Below are 14,987 nucleotides of genomic sequence, written 5' to 3'. Positions count from 1 at the left end.
GGGGGGGGGGGGGGGCAGGAAGCCCCGAGCAAATTTTCCTTGCTGCTGTAGCCTTGGCCCTGCTATCTAGAAATATGGGAGCTGCTCTGGGACTGGCTGGAAGATGTTGTGGCTCCACTCAGCTGGGAAAAGCCGCTGTTGCAAGATTCCAGGCTCGACATAGATCCCCTGGGATGGGACAAAACAGATATATTTGTTAGGAAGGCAGCTATTAATGGATAACTGAATACATTTGACAGATCAACTTATACTCTATGACACTTGCAAAAGTATTTTATTTTTTGTCCCATCATTTTCAACTTGGTCTCTAAGAATCTTTGTGTCATGATGAAAAATTAATTTGTTAGAGACATCTTTTCTCCTAGCAACAGAAATTACACCTTGTCTCTTGCAGTCAGGGAGTAGAACACAGCTGGAGCCTCTGTGGTGCTGCAATCACTGCTCCTGAGCAGAAAGGAAAACTCAAGAGCACTCTGAAGGCAGCACAGCTCAGTGGATGCAGCTCCCTCTGCTAACCTGAGAACTCCAGCCTGCTACGCATGAAAGTCCCAATTCCAGCATGTTCAGCCATGGTCTTCTGCCAAAAGCAGACTGGGTTCACCATAGCTGCAACAGCCTACTGTTCCTGACACGTTTTACACAGGTAGAGCAACAAAAAGCAGGTTTGAATGACTGAAGTGAGGAATTACTGCTGCTCCGACTCCACAGGATCTGGCCAGGTCACATTCTCAAGGTCGCCACCTGCCCATCTGCAAGTCTGTTCTACCTAACACTTCCTCCAGCTCCTAGTGAAAGGTCAAGTACTTGCAAAGAATTCAAATTACTGGGTGATTTGAAGAGTACTTCTAACATTAAAGGAGGCTAGGCAAATCCTGCCAAGGTTGATGCACTCACATATTCAGAAAGCACTCACCAAATCATGACTGACATCCTTCAAGTGCCAAGTGAAATATGTATGAAATAGCCCAGCTGATATTTGTTAAGTTACTCCAAAAGTAACTTCTCATAATGTTCCTGACTAAGATCAAAAAACTCCCCGGTCAAAAGCCTCCCCCTTTTCAGGTAGCTGTAAGCAAGAACTGAAGCAAAATTCCACTGCTGTAGGTCCTTTATTACTTACAGCACTGAACTAGATTCTTTGTGCAAAATGCCACCTGGTTTGTGCCCATCTAACTTATCAATAAACACACGCCCTGTGGAGGTCACTTGGATCTGGATGTTTACCTCACATCCAGTCCTCTCACTTGGTTTCTCTCTTGCAAATCGTACAGTAAATCCCTACCTGAAGTCCTTGGATGCAAGCACCTCATAGTAGTATATAAGCTTGCACTTGTGACTGGAAACTTGCAGAGAGGCAAGAACATCATCCACCCGAGGGAGGCTACTGCCGGAACAGGGCAGAGGGCCGTGCATTTTCCACTGGAGAATGTAAAAGCCAGGCCAACGAGTCACATGAGATCCCTGGGAAAGAAAGAGAGTGCCATCAGGTGACTACTAGGCATCTTAAATAAATGAATGACTTGGCAAAAGTCAAAAGAAAATACTGAGCTAACTACTTTGGGGACCATACACCATTCACTTATTTTACACACCAAAGCCACAGCCCTGTAATGCTAGTTGAAGAAAAAAAAAAGTTATTTTCAATTAGCTTTTTGGCATGGATTAGTGCATCTCCTTCCAACGGCTCAGTCTAAATTAGGACTGCAATAGCAGCCACTTTCACAGGGAATCCAGAGAATGATGAACACAGCAACTACTTCCAAACAATACATGGTTTCCCATGCCATCTATTCCTTCCCCTTGCCACCACTAGCCATTTTGGAGTTTTCTAGGGCTGTAGGATCCATACCAAGACTCAAACACATCTGACCTGGATGCTCTCCCCTTCCCGGCAAACCAGTGGAGATTCCATCCGGCTGTAATCCACCCCCAGGACCCATGTCTTGTCAATTAGCTGCACATTGTCCCCAGCAGCAGAGGTACTTGGTAACGTGGCTTCTTTATGATTTGTTTCAGGAGCTCGTTTGGAGTGAAAGAGGCTGAACACCACATCTCCCTTCAGGATGTCAAAGTCCCAGGTGATGACAGATTCCCCTTCCAGAATCTCCACAACTATCTAAGGAGGAAACAGAACAAGAGCACTGTGGAGTCAGGCCTTCAGGTGGCAGGCAATGTATTCCTCCCCACTCCGCAAACATGCTTCTCTCTACAATCCTTCAGCTAAGGTCTTGGTCTTGATTCCCAAGAAGGACATGGACTGATTTCCATTGCCAGTCTTCTGCCAAAATACATCTGCTCAGGCATTTTCACCCCATCTCTCCTCTGTATCAGAGCTGCTTGTAAATCATTTACTAGTTCTAGGAAAACCTAAATGGAGCAAAGCATTCAGGACACAGCACTTTCCGGGGGGCTGTGCACACCAAAAGGCACTGCTGCTTTCTAAGGAACCTAAGCAGGCCAAATCAGAGTTACTCATCATCAGTGAAGCTAGTTGACTGTTTTGACACTCAAGTGTTGGACATTATGTTTTCTGGTGACCCCCATCAGGCTGTTCCCAGCACATACCTTCTTACAACACCACTGCTGTCCTAGCTACGCCACTGAGTACAGAAGCTGTGCTGTCAGAAGGGAAACTGAGGGAAGCTTTACTTCCCTAAGAAGGAGGAAGATGACACTATCTTGCAGAAGATCAGGTCATAATAGAGATAAGAGATACTGCTTCTCAAGTTGCTGTTCTGAACTTCCACATTTCTAGCTGTTAGCTAGCATTAGCCTTCCTGAGAAAGGCACAGTGCTGCTGAACCATCTCATGCTCACACTTTGGGAGCCCTTCATTGTTCTAGTCAGCCCTAACAAAAGGAACACATCACTGATACCAGTTAATCACCTCCTTCAGCCTTATGAAGTTCTGGTTTATACCTCATGTGGAGCTCCTCTGAGTACACTCGCAGAATGATAGATAGTTTCTGTCCATAATCGGATGTGATCCGAGTTCTCTGGCTCCTCTTCTGTTTGATAAAGTGACTTGGGAACAAGCCCACCTTCTGGGACAGTACACTGGAAGAGTTCAACAAACAAATATGAGAGTTCATACTAATCTAGTGGTGAAGTATCAAGTTATCTGTACCATGAACACTCATTGGCTGTCAGACACAGAGGATGACACCCTCAGCTGGTATAAGATTTCATAGTGGGACTAAGTTTACTTGAACTATAATGGTTTACCTAAGCTCCGTTTAGAAAGCTGACCTCTAAACCCATTCTCCAGGGCAGCATCACCACTTCAGGGTGAAGTCTCCTGCGCACAAATTAACTGCACAGTGCTCAGAGTAGGGGCATCCCAGCCAGAACAGAGGTTAACCACCTCTCAGAAGGGAGTGGAAGGCCAAGGTGTTGAGGAGGAGGGCATCAAGGGAGCTTGCACACTGCAGACTCCACTTGCACAACAGGGAGGGAAACTCACCATGCAGTCTCCTCCCAGGAAGTCTGGGATCACGTCTTTGTCCACGTAGTCTATCAGCCCTCCTGGACCCTGGTAGTTATTCCCACTGTAAATGAGGAACTTCTGCCTTGTGTTCTCATTGATAAAGGGACTGACCTGAAATGAAGAGTGGACAGAAGACATCACTGCCACCAAGTGAAGTTAGAGACAGTGTTTTTACCATTTTACATGGATGCATTAGGCTCTAGACTGGAAGGCCTCATCAGCAGGAATGCAGACCAGCAGTAGTACAGAGCTTCACAACTCTGAACCAGTTCCCCAAAGAAAGGGGCAGCAAATGCAAAGTGTGCTATACCATCTCACAACATTTTATACTTTATGTAAAGTAAGTTTGCAGTAACCACACCACATATAAACCTCACAAGAAATTTAACTTACATTGTCAGAACAGGCATCAGGCAGAACAATATTTATTACTCTTCTCTTCAGTGTCCCTCAGCATGAGATTAAAAAATACTTGTCTTTTCCCATCAACATGAAAACCCACCAAGTTGGGCTACCACTGCTGCATGAGGATTTGCAGTTTAGGTCCAACATGCTGTCCTGCCCCAGTGGATGACAGCCCCTCGAATCAAGTGAGCTACAGGCCTCCTATAGCTTGTTCTGCAGCAATGCTGCAGCCTTTTCAGGAGTTCAGCACAAGATACCTGGAAGCTTCTCCCTCCTTTCAATAAGCAGAACTTACACTGACTGGATGATATAGTTATTTTTACATGCGTAAGTGCTTATGACACTGCAGTCCGGGTTTCACCCACCAGAGTCCAGAGCACAGGAAAAACCCTGGGTGCTCGCACTATCAACAGTCTCCCCAGAGTTTCAGGGTAGTTGTCTTCTACAACCTCAATTATCCGAAGAAGGGCCTTAACTCCAGGCCTCCAGAGATGCCGCATATTTAGCCCTTCCAGGTCCACCAGGCACGTCCAGGATCTAAAATAAGCCCACAGAAAAAGACCTGTCAGAATCTTCATTGCACAGTGGCTGCTCAGTTTATGATCCACAAAATATATCAGTAACACCATAGCCTGTATGGGAGTGACTGAAGCCAACAAGGGAGACCAGCAGTTCCAATAAAAAGTAGATCTCCCCTCAGGCAGCAGACAGCCTGAATCCAGTGAGCTTTCAAGCAAACCAGACACCCAACTACAAAGGCAAGAACATATGCTGTCAGTGTGGAAGAGGGTGAAGGAACACAGGCCTATTGCTACAAATACTTCAAAAATACGTTTTACATGTAAGTGAAATCTGGCAGACAGTTTCCTGTAAAAGAAAAAAAAAAGAATTTCATGGGTCTAGATTAAAATCAGCAAGATTAAATTTATCTGGAAAGTAGAAAGGAAGGATCAATACTTGCTCTCATATGAAGCTGCAGAATTTATCTGCATTCAAGTCCACTATATATGGGTTCCCCAAGCCCAGAAACAGCCCAAAAGAGAGACACTGCTGTCCGCAGTTTAACCCTAAAGGACATCACCTAAATCATTCACAGAAGCATTCTTCTCACCACGTCAGTTTAAACTCTGTAGGGATAAAAGAAAATTAGCTATACTAACGTGATGGGGTGGCCAAAGGTGTTGGTATTTTCCTCACATCTCTTTTGTCCTTCCTCATTAATTGACAGAACCTGAAATCAAAGACAGTGCAGACTAAGATAGCCTGAGCATGACTGAGAAACCAGGAAAGCTCAGAGATCATATTAAAAAAATATAGAACCTGGAAGTATACCAGTCTGGGAACTTGCAGTGTGCAAAACAGAATAGAGACTACAAAAAAACCTCCATCCTCTACTGAAAAGTTACACTGATCATACCAAGGTACGGAAACTGAAAATCTAGGGTGAAATATAAGACTCTCGAGATCAAGTGTCATTAGCAGAGCTGCATGAAAGGGCCATGGAAGGCTTACAGATAAACTGAAAATTATTGGAAAACACCCTTCTGGCCCATTTGTACCATTACAGAAGTTTCACTTCTGTCTCTGCAGGGAGACTGAGAAGCTACGCCATGCTAAAGTCACCAAGCCAACTTTGAGTTACCAGTGATGAAACACAGGAATTATTCGTGTCAGGCAGGTAGATCTCAGCTGCATTATACCGAGGCTTCTAACCACCCCAAGGGACGTAATGTTCCTCACGTGAGAAATGAAAGTACAGCTTACATGTCGCAGTAGTGATTCCTCTCCCAGAGCTTTCACCAAACCTTTTGTGTCCATCTGGCCAAGACGAAGGATGTAGAGTGGTCGTCCATCTTCAAAACAAGCATAAGGGTTAAAGAGGGAAGTGCTCTAGTCTCCCAGGCTAACACTCTAGTACCTTTTACAAAATCCACACTAAATATTTGAAAAGGAAAAAAAACATACACAAAGGCAACCTTATCAGAGAGATGCTGCTTTGCACTAGCTCTAGTCTGCCTGATCTGTGCAGAGAAATAACAAAATGACCAGCAGAACAGAATGGCTATTTACAGGTGTTGAACCACTTTGTTCAGTTTTAAAGTGTCAATACAACTTTCTCCAGAAATCCCAGGTTACTTATGAGGTCCTTTAATGCAAACTGTCAATGTAAGGAGCAGCTTCTAACCTTTGTCTTGATAATGCCATCCTCCGGTGTAATATTCATCTAAGAGGGCTGGGGGTCTCCATGACTGTAGGATGTAATCGACCTGGTACTGCTTTCGCCAAGACAGTGACTGACAGAGCATTTCTCGAGCTTTGTCAATGTTGAAGTCACGAGCCCGCAGAAATCTAAGGATATGTTCATCCTTGGGGATCTGTGAGAAGGGAAAGCCTGAGGATCAAGACTGCTATGTTACCTGTACCATGGTTCCATAAAGCCTGCAGAGCACACACCATTTTTTAAATTCTTAAAACTAAGATAACAAATATTAAAGCTACATCCCTCTCCCTCCCTCCTTAACTAATCCAGCTGGATGCAGCAGATGGTGCTAGGAGCACAAAAGATGTGACCAATTCACAGCCCGTGAGAAGCCTTTCACTGATCCGGTTGCCAGAAGCCCCAGCAACAATGGGCTGGCTAAAGTCTCCCTCAGCTTGCTATCCACAAGGACAAACACCACAGTGTATGGAAGTAAGGAAGCTGCAAGCGCACCTCCCCACAGCGCAAATTAGCGAAGGACAGAAAGCCTCCATACGTAACACATTAGCCAAGTGAAGCACGCGCTGTCTGGAGGGGGATCACAACTGTACACTCATCGAATGATTACCCACTAGCACCAATTCCAGCTCTTGTGCAGGCCCCTTCCTCTTCTGCTTTGCTGCTGACCATGCTCCCCTGGTGTTATTTGAACAGGAAAGCTTTTGAGTTCTCCCAAAAGGCCCATATCACATCACACTGACACCAAAACCAACACATCAACCAAAACTACAACATGCCGTCTCTCTATCGCTCATCCCAACACTTCCTATCAGTAATTCTAGCATCACGGGCCCAAAAGCTTTCCCAATCTAAGGCTGTAGAATGACTTATTCCAACCTCCGTCCAAAACCCCCATGTTCCCATAGCTGAAAAATCAAAGAAAATTTGCCAGGAATACTAAGCAGCAGGAATTAACAATAAACCGGACAGGCTCCACAGAAGGGCCAAATGTGACTAAAAGCTTGTCAGTCACCAAAGCAACTGGATTACAGCTGCATAATGCTGCTGATTTCTCTTCTCAGTCCCTTCACCCCAAGTCCCCCCAAAGACAAGTTTCCATTAAAAATTCAAGTTCTGTCAAGCAGGGATAGTCTCCTATAGAGTATCTGTACTGCACTTAGCACAACACAAGCTATCTGAGCCCTGCTGTAATACAAAAAAAACATGTGTTCAGGAGTCAAAGCTCCTTTGTTTGTCCCCTGACAAGCTCACGAAAACAGAAAGCAGGGAAGAAAGCAAAGCCGCCAGCAGCGTCAGGCTGGGAACAATCTCAGTTTCACAAGCTGGTATGAAGCTAGAAGAGATATTAAGAACTGATACCACCTAAAGAAAGGGGTACAGTTCAGGCTGCCTAAAGCCAAAACTAGAAGCACCCAAAGAGGAGATGGGAGATTAAAGCTGCTCAGCATATTCCAACACTGCAAACACTGCGTTTGTATGTCACCGAAAGGAAAAGGGCAGCCTTCCCAAATAGAATCTCAGATGTATTTAGAAGAATGCCACCAAAATTTTCTGGATTGTAGCAAGATGAAAGACAGCAGAATTTTCATCAGATGATTTACATTTGCATTTCTGCTGCTCAGAGGAAGCTGTTATTCACAAGACAGCAGACAAAACCCACAAACATTTACAATAGTCCCTGGATCCCCTGTGAGACCCAGGAGAGGGGATGGCCATTAGGAGGTTTTGGTGCTTTTCACGTTTCAAACTTAAGCTGTACATAGCTTCAGGTAAGAGGCAAAGTCAGTGCTTCTGTTTGGACCAAAGGCAGGAAGCCCTGAGGGGACTTAGTCCATAGTGGAATTAGTCTCTTTGTCCAATCAAAGCAGTAACTCCTATGTGCAAGAAATGATGTTTTCATTTCAGCCTGGCTTTCTATTTACTAGTGAAACTACATGTACTCTACATGGTGCAAAGCTGTTGATTACTAGCTTTAAGTATGTGCAATTTTAACACCATTTGAAGTTTCCTCAACTACTCAGATTTTTAAAGCAATGATAGATCTGATTCTAAAGGAAAATGTCTGCTTTGGAAGGAACAGGGAATGGATAGTGAAATAGGACAAAGAGGACAAAAATAAGAAGGGACATTTTCTGAGAAATGGAAGCTCTACAAATGTTTTTTGACAGAAGAATAAGGACATCCCTGCTCTGAATTAAAAGAGCAGATTGTCACCACAAGGTAACAGCCTCTCCTGAGAAAACTCAAGTCACATAAGAATAAGGTCCTGATTTTGTGTTATTGTGACAGGCAATCAAGAGAAGCAAACAGGTGAGTAGTTAAGGTGATTTAGGATGAAGTTTCAATAGCCAGCACCATCCTTCTTGTTCAAGGCTGCGTTGGGAACAGAGCTCACAAAGCCTACACAAAGGGCACAAGGCTGATCCTAGGAGCGCTCAGCAGCCAGCTGTACCTTGCCAAAGTACTTAACACAGCAAGCAGCTGTCAGGAAGAACAAGGGCTTGCACACACTCAGAGCTCCAATCACCCCAAGAGGCAGTTGTTTCACTTCTTGCTCATGTGCTGTCACTCCTACCTTCTATAGCTTCCATTCCCCAGCCTCTGACTCAGAGGGGAAAGAAAACTCACAACCCACAGAACAAAACAGGCAGATGTTTAGACTGTGCTTCTTCCACCTGAAACCAAGATCCTTGCAGATCACATGCATGGATAAAGTCTCACTGTCTTACTCTCATCTAGGGCTCATTTTCAGCTGGATACCCAATAGCTGAGATATCTCCTACCACACACAAGTCCACATCGTTTTACTGGACAGGTCACTGTAGACCTGAAAAGGCTCAATGTCCTATATTTCAGAGCATAACTATACCTGGGGATTGATCCCTGCCCTTTGTTTTGTGTCTGCTTGTTGTCAAACACCTTTTATCTCACAGAAGGTTGAATCTGGGGAGACACAGATCACAACCAATATTTAATACAGCCCATTTTATTAGTTAGGCTGTTATTATTAGCAGGTAACTATTCAAAGTTTACCCACAATTACCTGGTTAGCTGGGAGGCCAGCCCCAGCTCTTTACTGAGAGGCAGAGCATCATAGCAACATGACAGCAGTTTACAGGTGTTCAGACAGTCCTTCAAGGGTACCTTTGTTCCACTGGGTCTATATATATTCCTGCAGTCTCTACCTGCATCTAGCAGCCACTGTGCTCTTGAACATGGCCAAAGTTATACAACCTGTTGTTGATGCTACTGTATACAGCAGTCTTGGTCAGATTTGACAGATGCTTGGTGTTTTGAACTTATCAGCTCTTACAGATTCAATAGCATTGTTTAGTCTCTGGAGCTTATCAGCTGCTGGGAGACTTTTTCACACTACTTCAACACATACTGTTCTTCTCTTCAGCCTGTGGTTTTCTGGTAACTGTTTCTCCATCTACACTCACTGGTACCAACAAAACCCACACATACACTCACAAAGGGGACTTCTTCACAAGTTCAATAACAGAACTATAGCACTAAATCTTTATTACATTTTCTTTCTACATGGGTGATACTTGTTAGTTTTTCCAAGAAAAAAACAGGGCTTTATAAATCAAGTTTGAACTCCTTTTACTCAGATGAGACATAAGCTCTCTTAGCTCTGAAAAAGATACACCAAGGCATGTAGAAATTACTGACAAAGCTCCTTGCAGACAGTAGCCTCTTTTGGAAAGGCCAGTTAAAAGCAGAAAAAAAAATTTAAATCTTCCAAAGCTCATGAGTACCTCCTAACTCATTCTGTATGACCTTCTAAGTCAAAACTGTGACTATTGAAACCTTACCTAGCTGTACTCTGTTTTCAAGGGGGATCACTTGCTCCATCTTTCTCCTGTTTTCCCCTCTTCCTAAGCACTCTCTACTCAGCCCACCCAATTACTTTGCCCATTGTTATCCTTGGTCTGTCCTTCCTTCCCAATCTCTCTCCATCAGGAAATCCTGAGTTAGAACCCTCGAGGCATTCAAGCTGCCCTAGATCTTTTCTCAGCCACATACCACTTATCCTCTTGTCCTGATATAGAGACTCCCCTTCAGCCAGGAAGAGTCCAAGCAGCTGCTGAACATTACAGCAGAGCAGAAATTATATCTAGCCCACAGTACCTGTGGTGCTTTTCAGGGAAAAGTGTTTCTATCTATACTAGCTGGCCAACTCCATCTGTACTCGCCCCAGTCTAGTGCCCTCAGCTCCTCTATTTTAGAGGCTTACACAATGTACCTCACACCATAAGGCGAGACTGTCTCTACTTCCTGAATCCTGTGTGGTTCTGAAATAGTACATTTTGATAAAGGAGATTAAAACAAGAACAGAATGAATTCTCCTCAGAAGATTTCAGCCCTTGGCTGTACACAACCTGCCTGATATAACACACAGAGCACACAGCTGACATGCAGGAGCCGAGAGCTCGGTGCCACCAACTGCTTCTCTGCTGAGCAGCACTGCCCAGCGACAGGGGAAGATAACCCTTTCTCCCACCTCACCCTGCAGCTTTTGGGAAACACAACCTGTCCAGACAGGCCAGTCTGGGCTACTGAGCCCCGGTCAACGCCTACCCTAAATACATAGCAAAAGCTCTAGCCCTGGGGACCATGGAGTGGCCTTTTCAATACTGCCAGCACTGAACTGCAGTGCCAGTGCAGTCTGACACTGCTGGATCCTGCTGCAAGGTCACAAAGGCCATTCTCCACGCCTGGCATTTTACCTAACCTTGCCAAAACAGTTCACAGAATCACAGAATCATTCAGGTGAGAAAAGACCCTTGGGATCATCAAGTCTAACCATCAGCCCCACTCTACAAAGTTCTCCCCTAACCCACATCCTCCAACAGCTCATCTAAACAACCCTTAAACACATCCAGGGATCGGGACTCCACCCCCTCCCTGGGCAGCCTATTCCACTCTCTGACCATCCTTTCTGGGAAACATTTTTTCCTAATGTCCAGTCTGAACCTCCCCTGTTGGAGTTTAAAGCTGTTCCCTCTTGTTCTATTACTAATTCCCTGTGAGAAGAGACCAGCACCAACCCCTCTGCAATGTACTTTCAGGAGCTGCAGAGAGTGATGAGGTCTCCCCTCAGCCTTCTCCTCCTCACACTGAACACTCCCAGCTCCTTCAATCTCTCCTCACAGGATTGATTCTCCAGGCCCTTCCCCAGCCTCGCTGCCCTCCTCTGCCCTCGCTCCAGCCCCTCGAGATCTCTCTCCTATTGAGGTGCCCAAAACTGGACACAACCGTCCAGGTGTGGCCTCACCAGTGCAGAGCACAGGGGGACTGTCACCTCCCTGCTCCTGCTGGTCACACTATATCTAACACAAGCCGGGATGCCGTTGGCTTTCCTGGCCACCCGGGCACACTGCTGGCTCCTGTTCAGCTGCTTGTGAATTAGAACCTCCAGATCCTTTTCTTCCAGACTGCTCCAGCCACACCTCCCCACAGTCTCAACACACAAATTGTCCATGACCCTGGGGTTTTTGGGAGGGCTGAAACACACAAGCTGTGAGAACAACTGTTCAGGCTTGCAAAGAGGGGTGCTCTGCCTCACCTACCCACCTTGCCTTTGTGCGTTTCTTGGAGCCACTGGCGAAGGCGGATCAAGCAACTCTCTTGCATGGGAGTCAGCTGGCCCAGATATCGCTCAATGTAATCAGCATCCAATTTGTCAGCTGGAGGAAATAAAAAAGAACAATTCAGTGGAGACTTGGCAAAACCAGGAAGGAGATGTACAGTTATTTCTATACGTAAGGTTACTTATGATTTGCACTGGAAGAGTGTAGGAGCCCTCATTTTAGCTACCTGAGGGAAGCAAGTGATATTCTTATTGTGATTAGGGCATGAAGACACAGACAGCATCTAAGGTATCAAAGCTGGATCACTCTGTCTGTCTCTTAGAACACTAATATTTCATTCAACCCTGAACTGCTCCAGCAGGAGCTTTAAATTAAATACCATGAGCTTTGGCACTCATCTCATTAACCACTCCAAGACCTGGGCACTTAAATCCCCTGGTGTCCTAAAGATCTCACACACAATTCCAATGACAAGAAGCTAAAAATCTGAAAACTGAAATGTTGTTCTGCTTACAGACACCAGAAAGGAAGGGAGAATAACACTATCACTTCTGACAGCAAGGGAGATTTTTGGCATGAGAAGAAGTCCTGTGCATACCAGCAGCTCAAGGCCCCTCCAGACAAGAGACAAAGGACAAGGGGTTTGAGACTGCCAGCATTCACAGAGAGAAGCAGATGTGCCATCTGAGGCTTGTATGTGCAGATACCAGTAAGGAGAATGTGGTACCCAAAGGGGAGCAGCACCGGCCACTAGCTGTGCTGGAGGCATGCAGGCACTGCAGGAGGGCTGGGAGGACCACCTCTGAGCTAGCTCTTCATCAGGAAAGATTTTTTTTTTTTCCCCAGCAGATACCATTAACTACAGAATAAAGCCCAGACACCCACAGGATACACTGTTGCTGACTGATAACACAGAAATTATATTTTCTAAGTGCTACACCCTACTGAATCCACAGAGCTAGCAAGCTGGGGAGCAGTCCCAGGGAAGCTCATCACTTCCTAAACATGAATAGAAGCAGAACAACAAGAGCTACTCTCCTCTTCTACTAGATGTGGTCTGCCACTCCTCAATTAACTTTAATCCCAAAGCACATGAACATTTCTTATAGTCAGTTATGGATTTTAATAATTTTTTCAGATGGATTCCAATACAGACAAGCTACTAGAGAAGGTCTGATAAGACCAGAACCACTGATGGTTCCAAATTCCAAGCTTTTTCCCTAGATACACTCAGCAAAACAAGTTCTGTTTGAGGAATGACAACTCCTGTTTCTAATACCACAGCTCTAAATTAAAATGTCCCTCCTATTTCTTTTTGTTAGAGAAGAATTTTATTTAGTCTAGAAGATATCATCAGATCAGCACACAAAAAGGTAAGTCCAATTCCGACATTTTGTGTGAAAAATGCATTAGGCAGCATTCTGCAAGTATGTCTTGGCCTGATATAGGGGAAAAAAAAAATCCATCCAACCAATCCCCAAGAACATTAATTTTGAAACAGCCAAAAAATTTCATTATAATTCAATTAGAAAAACCTTTAAGTTTCTCCAATTTAAGGTATTAAATACCTTAAAGGTCAGATCAAAACCAAGTTTTTTTCTGAGCTCGAACAAAAACATACTGCCTGCACAGTTTTTCTTGGCTTTTCAGCTTTGGGGAAAAAAGTTCCATTGTTTGTGTTTTTCTTGAAGAAAGAAAATAACTTTCCCTCCTCCCCACCCACAATCCAGAAGAAAAACTTCATGCCAAAAAAATAAAAATAAACTCATTAGTCAGTGCTACTCAAGGCAATTAGATTGCCAGCAGCTGCTACTGCCTGGACATCACATACCATCAGGGCTGACAGCTTCTGCTGGAGGGCAGGAGCTGCCAGTTTGCTCTTTGGTAGTTCCAGGAGCCCCCGACTCCAGTGGTACGTCATCAGCATCGTGTCCACCAGCTGGAGTTTGCTCATCCTTCTGTCCACACACTGGGGGAGGTGTCCAGCGGGGGATGAATGTGATCCCTTGGGAAATCAACTCCTTCAGATAGTGCTCAATCACTTCCTTGCCCTGAAGGGGAAAACTCTTATTAGGAAAAAAAACAATCCTATATTCCCAGAACCAACAAGGTGCAGAAGAGTTTTCCTCAGGACAGATGACTAACACTGTCAGAGAAACAGAAGAGAAATAGTTATCTCCTTCCATCTGCATGACCCTGCAGGGAAAATTTCAGTATGAATGCACCATACAAATGGTGAATTACAATATTGGCAAGGCAAATTCCAATGCTAAGGATACTGCTACCCTTATAATACTTTTATCCCTTTCTCCTGCTCCCAAACTATCAGTTAGCTGCCCAGAGGAAAAGGCCACCAAAAGAAAGTGCCTCTGCTCATCTCTAGAGAGACAGGATGCTGATTTTTACCCAGAACTTTCTCTTCCTGCATGAGAACAGTGTCCTCAGTGTTTGAGGAGCCTGGCACCCACAGCATCCACTGCGATCCCCCTCTGGTACAGCCTGCTCCCTCCCCTGCGCAGACACATTCCAGTGAGCAGATTGTTCTTCTGCTCATTGCACACTGAGTTTTTTCTTCGTTTGCCCCTACTGAGTGATTTCAGAGACATAAGTAAGGGTATAAAACTGGATCTACTTTATAAAAAAGAAAATAGAGGCACACTGAGAGCAGGCATTTGATTTTGGTTTTTATGGCACAACAGGAAACCCAACTTACCCGCTTGATGTTTGATGTGTACTGCTTCATGGCAATTTTCTCCACTGTGCTTTCAAAGCCAAAAAATGACTTGATGTCAAGAGATGCAGACTGTTCAAAGCAAGTCCACTCTTCGTTCTCAGGGTGAACCTAAGCCCAAAGATACACACAGGTAGGGCTGGATGGTAGCAGACAGCTCACAATATGGCAGGGCTCTTGCCCCTGGAACCAAAGTGATTATTTAATCTCCAGAGCTACAGAGGGAGGCAGCAGAAGAGCCTTCTTATGAGGCACTGACAGACCCATATTTATCAGTCAGATTAATGCTCCCAGAGTAGTAGAAACACATCATGAACTGGACATATGGACGTTTGTGGTTTATCCAGCATTCCCCACATGCACAAGGAAGTCAAGATTAAAACCCATCTCTACTCAAGCAGATCTAAACAATAATGTTCATAGCAAAAGTTGCACTAAAATAGTAGTGAGGCTGCCCACTTGAAACCATCATGTCAAGATCTCCTTATGGAAAGATAGGGATGCCCTCTAGGAACATGCGATTAAAACCCCCTACATCTTCAA

General features: G+C 44.8%; 1 protein-coding gene across 1 annotated transcript in view; it reads right to left on the bottom strand.

The window, feature by feature from the left end:
• The window catches only part of SEC14L5 (SEC14 like lipid binding 5), a 40,895-nt gene that overhangs the window by 4,401 nt on the left and 21,507 nt on the right, over nucleotides 1–14,987 (bottom strand). Inside the window, exons 6-17 of the mRNA XM_026859038.1 lie at nucleotides 14,427–14,555; nucleotides 13,545–13,764; nucleotides 11,697–11,809; nucleotides 6,078–6,267; nucleotides 5,657–5,745; nucleotides 5,053–5,123; nucleotides 4,258–4,429; nucleotides 3,464–3,598; nucleotides 2,920–3,057; nucleotides 1,871–2,116; nucleotides 1,283–1,461; nucleotides 16–168 (exon numbers count right to left, since the gene is read on the bottom strand). Of these exons, the coding sequence (XP_026714839.1) occupies nucleotides 63–168; nucleotides 1,283–1,461; nucleotides 1,871–2,116; nucleotides 2,920–3,057; nucleotides 3,464–3,598; nucleotides 4,258–4,429; nucleotides 5,053–5,123; nucleotides 5,657–5,745; nucleotides 6,078–6,267; nucleotides 11,697–11,809; nucleotides 13,545–13,764; nucleotides 14,427–14,555 (1,788 nt within the window). The 3' untranslated portion in view covers nucleotides 16–62. The remainder of the gene's footprint in view (nucleotides 1–15; nucleotides 169–1,282; nucleotides 1,462–1,870; nucleotides 2,117–2,919; nucleotides 3,058–3,463; nucleotides 3,599–4,257; nucleotides 4,430–5,052; nucleotides 5,124–5,656; nucleotides 5,746–6,077; nucleotides 6,268–11,696; nucleotides 11,810–13,544; nucleotides 13,765–14,426; nucleotides 14,556–14,987) is intronic.

The sequence above is a fragment of the Athene cunicularia genome (genome assembly GCF_003259725.1).
Source record: "Athene cunicularia isolate RWA chromosome 14 unlocalized genomic scaffold, athCun1 chr14_part1, whole genome shotgun sequence".
Taxonomy (NCBI): Eukaryota; Metazoa; Chordata; class Aves; order Strigiformes; family Strigidae; genus Athene; species Athene cunicularia.
Note: the sequence above shows the minus strand (reverse complement) of the source record. Positions and strands in the feature narration are given on the sequence as shown.